General features: G+C 26.7%; 1 protein-coding gene across 1 annotated transcript; it reads left to right on the forward strand.

The window, feature by feature from the left end:
- Nucleotides 1–8367: 8367 nt before the first annotated feature.
- Nucleotides 8368–9349, forward strand: LOC131639363 (citrate-binding protein-like). The gene is made up of 2 exons (XM_058909864.1): nucleotides 8368–8696; nucleotides 8779–9349. Exons 1-2 carry the CDS (start codon nucleotides 8430–8432, stop codon nucleotides 9157–9159), a joined length of 648 nt encoding a protein of 215 aa, XP_058765847.1. The 5' UTR covers nucleotides 8368–8429; the 3' UTR covers nucleotides 9160–9349.
- Nucleotides 9350–13164: the final 3815 nt, after the last annotated feature.

The following is a 13164-nucleotide window of genomic DNA, read 5'->3' on the forward strand; positions in this document are numbered from 1 at the left end:
CCAAGAAAATCCAACAATCGCGCACACTCCCCTTCCAACTCCTCCCACGCAAACAACCTCCTACGCCAATTCCAAGCATCACCATCCACCCCATCCTAAAGCAAACATCTCTACTACAGAGGCATTCTTATATACTTAGATAATTCCTAATAAAGCCTTCTAAATCTAGTCAAGACTATTACCATCTCAAAATGAAACAAAGTGATAAAATAACATCAAATTTATTTTTTTGCAAAATCTACCTTAAAAAATAATTATATCAAATTAAATCAAATTATATAAAGTTAAGATCTAAATTAGCAAGATAATCAACATAAGTCAAGACTATTACCATCTCGCCACTTTCAGAATATTTTGCAAAATCTAACTTAAAAATAATAAAATTTGTTTAATAAATTAATTTTGAAAATTATTATCTATTTAATAATTTTGAAGACAAAAATTAAAAAAAAAATTAATTTTTAATTTAAAAAATTATTATTATTTTAAGAATAATTTTTAATTTCAAAAATTTTATAAATGTCACGGAAGGAGTATTATTTTTAAAATATTTTTAAGAAGAGTGGAAATTTTGTAATTTTTAAACATATTTACCGCATATTTTTTTTATATAAAATGTTCGGAGTTTTCTTGAAATGTTTTTAAATTTTTTTATTTTCAATTAAATATTATAAATACATTTTAAAACAATGTCCATTTAACCATATTATTTTAAGAGCAATAACCCTCAGACCATCTCCAATGCTAGTTCCTTCTAATAAGTTCTCCACCTAGACATGCCACATCATAGTACCATTGCATTACAATGCAACTATGAAAAAATTGTGGTACCCAATCAAATTAGTTTATAAGGTAAAGTTGTGGGCCCAATAATAACTTTTTAGAATTATACAATTAAAATAAAAATTATAAAAATTATTTTAAGATGATGTGGCTAGTGGGACCCATAAAGAACCCAAAAATGGGTTGCACCGTTGGAGATGCTCTCAAGAAGACTAAAATCAATATAGATTGTGGATTGACTAGAAAAATAAAATGGCGGCTAGATTTGTTATTTGTCTTACAATAGTAAAGAGGTGATATCTTATCGACTTATCTAACCCAACAGACAAGAACTCGCTGTGTCATAAATGCTAGATAAGATCCAATTTATTTTCTGAGTCAACAATGGAAACTGTTACTAACATATTATAACCTTTTTTTAAAAATTAAATGGTATGGTTTGTGAATGTATTTTAGATATTTTTGGATAAATTTACGAAGTACATTATTATTCTTTATTTACACACATTCATTTACATCTAAATACAAATAAGAATCCTGTTAACACTCTTTAAGTATTTTAAATAAAAAATATTTTATAGAAAAAATAATTATTTTAATTTCTGAAATATTAAATACACATATTTTTTAAAAGATTACTATTTTAGGATTTTAAAAAATTCGCATTTTTCTAAAAAACTAATATTGTTTATTTTAAATATTACTATCACAAATTCTTTATATAAGAATATATTTATCTTTTAGATATACATAGTTTAAATATATTAATTATTTAATAAATTTAAAAAATAAATATGTCTTTTTATAATATATATATATATATATATATATATATATATATATATATATATATATATATATATATATATATATATATATATATATATATATATATATATATATATATATATATATATATATATATATATATATATATATATATATATATATAGGGAATGTATCAAGTAGGAGGATTTTTAAATAAGAGATAAGAGGATTTAATGCTAACCATTGGATTAATCAAGAGAGAGAAATAATAATTATATTAATATTTGAATAAATAATTTAATTCTCTCTCTTGATTAATCCAATGATTAGCATTGAATCCTCTTATCTCTTATTTAAAAATTCCTCCTACTTGATACATCCCCTATATATATATATATATATATATATATATATATATATATATATATATATATATATAATAAAATGTAATCTATACCTAAAAGTTAAAAAATAAATTATAAGAGATTTTTTTAAGTTAACTAATTCTATAGATTATAAATTCGAATTTATCTAGAGTAGTATTAATTATTATTTTTTAAATAATCGTTCATTATAATTCTCTTTGATTTAAAATATTTATTTTTATAATTATATAATTTTGTGATTAAAGAAAATGTAATTACACTATTATCTAATAGAAATTTATTATTCTACCATATTATATAATTAATTTAAAAATATTAGTATAATTTAACATAGTATATGATGGTGATTGATTGACTGTATACAATTATTTTACTTGATACATATTTTTTTCTCATATATATATATATATATATATATATATATATATATATATATATATATATATATATATATATATATATATATATATATATATATATATATATATATATAATTTAATTCATAAAAAAAAGTAGAGATCACACTTATCACTATTTGGTTAAAAGGTCAATATATTTACCAATTTCTTTTTTGGCCGGATCCTCAATAGTTGCTGTGTAGGCAAGCAGCCTTATCTGCAGTTAAATATAATTCTTTGTATTGACTAATTAGTAATTATATTTGATTAGAAATAATGATAGAAAATGGATGTCAACTCTCAATATTAGAGAAGAAATTAAGCGGCTGAAGAATGAATCAGAAGTTTAAATGAACCATTTAAAGTCAATTGTATCTTAATCCTCATATAAACATATATGAACCGGAAGTTTGATACATTTCTCATTTGCAAAGTTTATATAACCAATTATTAGCTGCTAATACTCCAATCAAAGTAAATTCTCCTGTTGGACAATCTAATATTGCATATGAGTTGAAATCGCGCTAGAAACCTGTTAGACAAGTTGATTCCAATATTAAAAGTCCTTTACAAGAAAAGGAGACAAAATGAAATATGACTCAAGTGAGGATATGAAAACATTAAGAGTACTTTTACATACTTTTTTTAGTTCCGGAAGACCTAACTAGGTACATGGAATTTATGAAAATAAAGAGATCTCAATAAATTATGTCATAAATAGAATATGATGGAACAAAAATAAAGTCAATATTGATAATGTTTTTGTATAAAATATAGCGCTAAAGATGATAAATGATAACGAGGATCATGAATAAAAGTCTATCAAAGATTATAGGCAAAGTGAGAATTGACCAAAATAAATAGATTCAATTGAAGAAGAATTAAATTCACTTTACAAGAAACTCGCTTTTGGACATGTAGTCTAAACACCTCTAGGTGCAAAATCAATTGGATATAAATGAGTTTTTGTGAAAAAAGCAAATAAGAATGGTATAAAACTTGATTTGTTGCTCAATCATTTTCACAAAGACCTAAGATTGATTTTGATGAAACATATCCATCGGTAGTAGATTCAATTAATTTTCGATATTTAATTATCCTTGTAGCACATCAAAGGCTTAATTTGAACATGATGGATGTTGTGACTTCTTATTTTTATGACTCACTTGATAGTGATATTTACTGAAACTCCTTAAAAGGTTTAATATATAAGGGATACATAATTTTGGATCTCGAAAAAGCTACTCCATCAAATTGAACAAGTCTCTCTATGGGTTAAAATAATATGGGCACATGTGGTATAATTGTCTTAATGAATATTTGCTTAGGGAGAGATATACAAACAAGTCCATATGTCCTTGTATTTTTATAAAAAGATCTATTAAATAATTTTCTATAATAGTTTTTATGTACATGGCATAAAATTATTGGAACTTCTGAAGAAATTCCAAAAGCTATAAATCTCTTAAAGAAACAACTTTAGATACATGACATAGAAAATACAAAGTTATGTATAGGTTTATAAATTGAGCATTTGGACAGTAGAATATTTCTACATTTAAAATGTTAAAAGGTGTTAAAATATTTGTATATGGACAAATTAAATCTCGTATGTTGTGTACCCCGATAATCTTAGATCATTGGATGCGTAGAAGATTCTTTCAGATCTCGAGAAGAGGATGAAAATTTAATTGGTCCTAAAGTGTCATATCTCAGTGTAACTTAAGCTTTGATCTATCTTGCTAATTATATAGACTACGGTATATAAATTTCTATTACTCTATTGACAAGATATAGTTCTCCACCTGCACTAAGATATTAGAACGAAGTCAAACATATACTTCGTTATCTTATTGGTAAATGGACATGAGTTTGTTTTATTCCAAAGTATCCAAATTAGAATTAACAGGTTATGCAGATGCATGATAATTGTTAGATCCTCATAATGGTAGATCACAAATAAATTAGTTGTTTACTTATATTGGTACAACTACTTCATGGATATTTGTGAAACAAACCATAACAACAACTACATCTAATCATGAAGAAATTTTTAGTACTACATGAGGCAAGTCGAGAATGTATGTGGTTGAGTTCCCTAATTCAACACACACATGAAAGATGGTTACATTAAAAGAGATCGAACAAAACATATTTCTTCAAAGTTCCTTTTCACTCATGATCTTTTGAAAAATGGTGATATAAACATCTAACAAATTTGTTCAAGTGATAATCTTCTAGATTGTTTATTAAAGTCAATGCCAAATAGAGCTTTTTAACAACTAGTACAGAAAATTGGTCTTAATTATTGAAGAAATTATCGTTCAACTGAGGGGGAGAAATGAATTTATCTTAAAAGGATATTGTACTCTTTTTTCTTCACTAAATTTTTTTCCATTGAGTTTTTTTCCGTAGGATTTTAACGAGACATATCCCAAACAAACATCCAAGGGTGTGTTATGAATAATGTATGATTGTCTCTGTATTATTTCCTTTCTTATTTTTAATAATTTGTATTGATTAGTAACGAGTCAGTTCTCTCACAAAGAATGTTGTATTCATTTTTCTTTATTAGAATTTTTTCACTGTATTTTTTCTATTAAATTTTTATGAGACATATTCTTGATGGAAATACAAGAGGGAGTGTTATAAATTGTATGATTATGAATGTCCATAAATAAGTGAATTTCATATTGATTTTCTATTAATTACATATGTCCTATAAATAGAACTCATATTGTATTCAAAATAGCCAATGAGAATATGAATAATACAATACACTATTTTCTTCTCTTTGCTCTCTTCTATTATTTTGTTTAGTTTTATTTATATATATATATATATATATATATATATATATATATATATATATATATATATATATATATATATATATATATATATATATATATATATAAATTATTTATTAATTGAAAAATATAAAAATGATTTATTTCAAGACAACTTTTTTTCATTCTTTCATAACTAAAAACACATGATAACAAATTTTTTTTGAAAATTAAATAATAGAAGTCTATTAAATTTGATTTAATTTAAATTGAGAATCGATAATTTGTCTTGGTTGACTTCAAGCTCATTTAATTCACAAGTTGATTCAGTAGAATTGAATTCTAGTAGGTTCTGTAAAGAAATGTGGTTGGGCCTAACTCAACCCTACAAAATCGGCTTATAGGGTGAAGATTGCCCCCACTTATAAGGACATGTTTAGGCGATATGTTGTCCGATGTGAAATTCTTAACACACTCCCTCACGCCCAGGACTAGACAACTGGAGCATGGAAATAATTGTGGGTGGCCCGATAGCGGGAATCATAGAAGGTGACCCACCGGATCTTAAACGAAGCTCTGATACCATGTAAAGAAATATGGTTGGACCTAACTCAATCCTACAAAACCGGCCTGTAGGATGAGGATTGTCCCCACTTATAAGGACATGTTCAGGTCATATGTTTTCTGATGTGAGACTCTTAGATTTAACTAGTTTTTATTATTATATAACTATATTTTTTATTATAAAAAATTTAGATATTTTTTATTCTATTGATAAGAAAATAACCTTTTTTTGACAAAGAAAATAACCTTTTAAATTTGTAAAAGATAAATATTTCATTAAAAAAACATAGATTTATTAAATTTGTAAATGTGTATGTTGTTCTGCATTAACTATAAAAAAGATTCAAAGAATATGCATAAAATAAATCAACTACTTTAAATAAAAAAATTAAATAAAAAAATTAATAATTAGAATACAGTTAGAAATTATGGAAATAAAATTGAATAAAAATATTAGTAAAGGTTATACATGATTTAAGATAACAAAATAATTTATAATGTTATAAAAAATGTTATAACTTTGAATAGTAAAAGAAATATAATAAAAACTTCAAATAATATGAATATTTCAATTTATAAATCAAATCTTTGTAAAATATCTTTTCTAAAAAATATATTAATAGAAAAATGACATGGTTATAGAATACACTCTAATTTATACTTTGAAATTTGACCCTTGTACCATCTTATAAAAAACAAAAGCAAAGAAAAATCGTAAATAATTTATAATATTATCAAAATGTTATATCTTTGGATAGTAAGAGAAATTAAAACAACAAATAATATGAATAACAAAAGCAAAAAAAAATCGTAAATATTTTATAATATTATAAAAATGTTATATCTTTGGATAGTAAAAGAAATATAATTAAACAACAAATAATATGAATATTTCAATTCATCCTCTTTCATAACTCAATTCTTTCTAAAATATCTTTTCAAAAAAATATATTATGTGATATTTGAATGAAAAATATTGGAATTGAAAACAATGGTTAAACATAGTGATATTTAAGATATATACGATAGGGTGAAAAAGATATAAAAGAGATACACGGTAAAGAATACACTAAATTATAATTCTGGTCCCTCTATTTTTGTGCTTTCACGATTTTAGTCCATCTATTTTATTTTTAAATACTTTTGAATTCTCATCGCCAATTTACCTTCAAAAAACGCGTATTTTTAAAAATCACGCATAAGTGTTTTTTTTAAGCCAAAATGAGAATGAGAGATCAAAAATGTTTAAAAATAAAATAAGAGAACTAAAATCGTCAAAACATCAAAATAGGGTGCTCAAAATTGTAATTTAGTCTAAAAAATATTTTTACTAAAGAAACAAAGGTAATGCATTAATAATAAAAGTGTTAGAGGACGAAAGAGATATAGAAGTGAGAGAGGTATATGGTGAACTCTGACTCTGTTTGGTAAGCCATGATTTTGAGCTTATAGCTTATGTTTTATGTCTTATAAACTCATATGATAATTTAGACCCGTTTGGTAACGGTCTTTTCATCACGAGCTTATAGCTTATTTTACTAGCTTATAACTTATTTTCCAGACGCTATTTCAAATAGCGTTTTAGCTTATGTCTTATAGCTTATCATTTTTCCTTCCTTTTTTATCCTTATTATTTTAATTAAAATCCATTTTTAATCCTTATAATTTATTTTAATTTAAAATAAAATAAATATATATTAAATATTTTTTATGTCATTTTACATTTATAAGTTAATTGAACCGCTAATTTTACCAAACACTTCAATTAGCTTATAAGCTATCAGTCTCAACCATCCGCTATAAGCTATAAGTCATCAGTCATCAGCCATCAGTCATAAGCTATAAGCTATCAGCTAGCTTATTAATTAACCGCTATTTTTACCAAACGGACCCTCTGTCTTTAAAGATTTCTATATTGTATCCATATGGAGTTCATTTTGTTTACTGCATTTATATGGAAATGAAAGAGATATAAGAATAGCAATATTTATACTAAAAATATATATTGTGATTCTTCAAAGTATGATTTTATCGTGGGTTAGTGTCTTAGTGATTAGTTATTTATTTGTTTGAGAGAATGTCAATGGATAGTTATATTTATAAACCTATATAAATAATGTGAGATAATAGGTTAGTGGATTATACAAATCATGACTTGATGGGGTTGTGCATACCCACGTTTTGTTTCATTTAGTGAAAGTTGGAAAGAATTACAACCAATTCAATTTTTTAAACAAAATAATAAAATAAACAACTTTTAATGGAGCCAATGAGTTACTTATTTTTCATTGTTGTTATTTATTTTGTTGAATAATATAATATTAATTAAATAATATATTAAATTATAAAATTACGACGTTACCATTAATTTTGAAAGTAAAATTGTAAAATGACTGAATATTATTTTGTTGAATAATATAATATTAATTAAATAAATATATTAAATTACAAAGTTACGACGTTACCCTTAATTTTAGAGATAAAATTATAAAGTGACTTAATAACTTTAATATATAAGATATTTAAAAAGTCTTCATTTTCATATTTTTACCATTTCTTTTTATTTATAAATATTTATTTATGTTGTGTCATATGAAATCAACTGTACCATAAGTAAATATCTCTTTGATATCACACCGTCTATGTTTAAAAATTGTATATATACACACCCCTAGTTACAACTATCTAGCACAACCCTCATTCCTCAAGAAAAAAAGAACTAGTATCTTCCACCTATAACCATGACAATGTTACCAATTTTGCACCTCATCCTCTTCCCATTAATCATCCACCAAACCACCTCCTTTGCCTCCGCGGTCGATCCCACACAAGGGTTCACCCAACTTCCATTAGGTAACTCAAACTTCCAAATTCAAAAGCCTTACGATGTCTCAGTAAACGAACGTTACAGCTTCTCAAATGGAGTCCACAAATTCTGGATATACCCTACAGACAAACCTTTCATGTCTGGCAGTAACACACAACCACGAACCGAGATTCGAATCACGGTAAGCTAATCTCCATCTCACAAAACATAACTTTTTATTTGTTGTATATATATAATTTATTACATTCACTTTGTCTTTCCAGGGATACGATTATACATCCGGTGTATGGCAATTTGAAGGATCCGGTTATGTTCCAAGTGGCACAAGCGGTGTTTGTGTTATGCAAGTGTTCGGTGGAAGTTCTACAGCCACAACTTCACAGCTTAGAGTCTATGATGGTTCGTTAACTTATTATAAATCTCCTGTTTTGTCTCCAAATATCTATAATAGGTGGTTTAAAGTGAATGCTATTCATGATGTTGGTGCTAACAATGTTAAGATTTATATTGACGGAAATCTTAAGTATAATGGAGATGGTCGTGGAGCTGGTACTCACTATTTTAAGATCGGGGTTTATGTACAGAATGATCCTTCCAGTTACATGGAGTCTCGTTGGAGAGATATGAAAGTTTTTAAGAAATAGTGTGTCTGTGTGTGTAATTTGTGTTTGGTTTTAATTAGTACTAAATAAAATTCAATATAAGGGAAGACAATGCAAACTAAATAAGACTTGTTTCATGTTGTTTGCGTTGCAGATAAGGAAATACTCTTGTAGTATTATTGTTCTGTTTTATAGCATTAAAATGATAATAATAAGAGTTATGTTAAGAGTACTTAAGACTGGTTGAAAAAGAAGCTATTATGATTTATTTTGATTTTTTTTTTGTTGATTCCTAAGACCATGGTAGTTTCTTCTATTGAGTTCTCCTGTACAATTAATTTAATAATTAAATATTTAAAAAATTTGCCATGTCATAATAGAGTTGCATTGCAATACAACAACTAAAAGATTGTAGTACCCAATCAAATCAAGTTATGAGGTAAAGTTGTGGGACCCGTATCAGATTTTTATTAAAGTTAAAATTAAATAAATTCTTTTAATATGAAGTGGCTTAGTGAGTCCCATAAAGAACTCAAATATAAGTTGCACCATTAGAGATGCTCTAAAGTTATATTGGAATCTTTGCTCAGTAATAGAAAGGTTGGATGAACTGGTGAAAAGGGAAAATGAAAGTTAAACACATGATACACATTTTCCCTTTTGCGAACTGGGAATTAGTACTTTAACCAATTCTTTGATCACGTAATTGTTACGATAATGGGTGGTGGCGGTGCATGTGATCATGAATAATGGAATTGAACGAAAACTATATTTTGAGTTAAGCAGCTAGCTTTTTTGACGCTAGCAAGTAACTTTTTTTTTCATAGAAAACTTGAAACTCTCGTTATTATCTTGGTCTTTTGATGGGGTTAATCTTCGTCTTGAGAGCACTTGAAAATTATTGGTTAGACTTTTTTCTAAGTGGATGTTTTTCGTGGAGTCACTCTAGAATCTAATGGAAGAGTAGTGCTTCTTAGACCAGAAACAATATAAATAAAGTAAATTTCATTTAATGTAAATGCTTCGAATACAAAAAGATTTGTAAAAAGTTTAAAGAGTGGGCGCAGACTCACATTTCTCACAAACAATTCTGCTCTATAACTTGAGTACTTTAATTCTATAGAGAATCAGTGAGAATTTTGGGATCTCGACTATAATGCATAAGCCTGCATTCTATACTACTACGACAATAACTGTCGACAATGATTCAATCATATGAATCTTCAAGGACATAACTGCCAAAAAAGCCCATTATTATGTTGATAATTGCGTAGATAGAATCTCTAATTTACTCTTATTGCACTTGTCGAAACATCTCGTCACTTAACTGATTCTTAGACTTAGAAAATATGGTAAGTCATAGATAACTGGTGAACTCGTCGAACCCAACTATTTTGTCAAAAAATTTTTTCAAGATTTTGGACATATTTTGAAGAGAGAGATCCTAATCTTACAGATCTGTTCTTAAGACTCTTTCAAACCATTCTTACAACACTAGTCGAACTGAGTCGACGTGATTAATAAATTGAAGTTTTTGAGTCAAAATTTCTTGATACTTAGCATTTTTCAATGTAGCTATTAACATTCTTCATTGAATTTTCTCCAACTAAAATTTTCAAGCTATGATTGGTCTCTAATTTTTTTTGGAAGGTTCGAGGAATTACCTTTTCCCATATAGTGACGGTTAGTGGTGTGGTGCCATAAAAATGTGGGTGTTTTTTCTGCTTACAATGCCCTTCTTAAAACATGATTCAGGAGTTGTTTGACTACGTATAAAGAGACTCTGATTTTGTCTATAATTTTGATTAATTTGTTTCCTTTAAAGTATTAGTTTTCTCTATAACTAACAACACTCTGATTTACTATAAAATATTTAATTATTAATAAATGTCATAAATATATTTTGAAACAGTCATATGAATACTATATTTATAATTTAAATTTAAATTTAAATTTCTAACACATTGCGATATAATAAATTGTAGAACAAATATTCTTATTTTGATTTACATAAAAAAATGTAGTCTTATAAAATTTTGGTAATGAATAAATTAGTGGTCATTTTATAAAAATTAAAAGTATAGAGAATAATATTAATATTATTAAAGAATTTAAATTTTGTTTAGTTTATATAGGAAAATCTCAGTCACCGCCATATTTAAAAAATCTTTTGCATAAAAACGAGAAAAGAAAAAGACAAAATTAGAATTGTGTGGTTTTGGAGATAACCTTGCGAGAAGGTAAAAGCAATCAATTAAAGCGGCGTGATAGCGATTTGTTTGGCAAACGAGTGTCATTTCTGCACTTAAGCAACTTGATTCCCTTATGGGAGGAAAATTTCTTTTTATTTTACTACTAAGTACTTAAGAATGAAGGGTTGAATATGTTCATTTACATTGATAACTAGAAATTCAGACGGATATCAGATTTCTTAAATGGATAAATTAAAATAGCAATATTTTAAATGAAATATATAAATTTTTTTCAAGAATAATTATACAAGCCATATTTATAAGATATCAATTATCCTTTATAAGTACATAACAGAATAAACAAATGAGCATATTATAGAAACTCCAAAAAATATAAAAGATATTTGTAGAATTTTTGTAAATCCTCTTATTTATATTATAGGATTGAAGAAAGAAATAAAATAGATAACCATAAAGACAAATTAATTCTAACATAATTACAATATTGAAAAAAATCACAACATATAGTACAGATTGTAACATCCTCCTCAAACTCAACTGAGTGTTGCAGTAACCAAACTAAATTTGAATAGTAAATAGTAAAGTGCATAAGCGATCAGAAGAATGAGGTTTTGTGAATAAAGTAGTCGGCTGATCAAGAGTATCGATGAAAATAAGATGAAATTCACCGTAATGAAGATACTAATGAATGATGTGACAATCAATTTCAATATATTTGGTTTGCTTATGGAAAACATCATTGTGGGGAATTTGAATGACACTACAATTGTCACAATATAGATTAGTGGTGAAGATCGCGATGTCACTAAATCAGCAAGACGTTTGCGAAGCCACAATATCTCAAAAGTTGTATCAGCAAGAATATGATATTCAGATCCAGTGCTAGAGAGTCGTCAAAGTTTGTTTTTTGCTACACCAAGATATAAGAGTATCTAAGAAAAATACAAAAATTAGTGGTGGAACGATGATCACTTGAATCATTGACCTGATCGACATGAGAGTAGGATCTAAGAATAAGCTAAGGTGTAACTGAATAATGTAGACCATAAAATAAGGTACCTTTGATATAAACTAAGGTGCCTTTGACATAACGAAAAATTGGGAGGACAACCACATACTATATGTGGTACGAGGAGAAGCCGTGAATTAGATAACAAGATGAAAAATATGTGAAATATCTGGCCAAATAACTATGAAGTATATCAAAGTAGCTATAAGCTACCAATAAAGAGTGGCATTGTCTAGCAAAGTATTATCTTGAGGAAAAAAAATTGAAATTAGGTTTGAGTGATAGGATCAAAAATTTTCCTTTAAAAGGAATACCAATCATATTATGGCGTGTCTTCCCCTACGTATTGTTAGATGTGAGAGTTGTTGGAGAAATTTTCAAAATATAAATATTGATGATTAAATTAATTTTATGAATCCTCTTAAAAGGTCATGAGTTCAAATCTTTGAGTTTGACATTTTATGGAATTTCTTTGTTAAACTGAAAAATAATGTCCAAATGTTGTGTCCACCCAGAGTTGAACTGACGTCCTCATGAGAAATTTATATTTAAATCATTCATTTATTTTTCTAGTGCACGAGAATAAATGAGAGAACTTTATTCTGTAAAATATCGTTGATCGACATGCTTAATGTGAATGTGCGATTCATGTTAAGGTTTCCAAAGTATCCTGAAGGAGATTCGTCGGATAACCAATTTGCATCTAATTTGCCTAAATTGGTGGGGGCGAATCGAACCTAAAACTTAGTGTAAACACACGCTTTAGAATTTATTTTCTACAACTTTCATCATACCGTTTTCATCTTCTTCTTGTTCATGTTTTGC

The sequence above is a fragment of the Vicia villosa genome, unplaced genomic scaffold (assembly GCF_029867415.1).
Source record: "Vicia villosa cultivar HV-30 ecotype Madison, WI unplaced genomic scaffold, Vvil1.0 ctg.002607F_1_1, whole genome shotgun sequence".
In the NCBI taxonomy this organism is placed as follows: domain Eukaryota; kingdom Viridiplantae; phylum Streptophyta; class Magnoliopsida; order Fabales; family Fabaceae; genus Vicia; species Vicia villosa.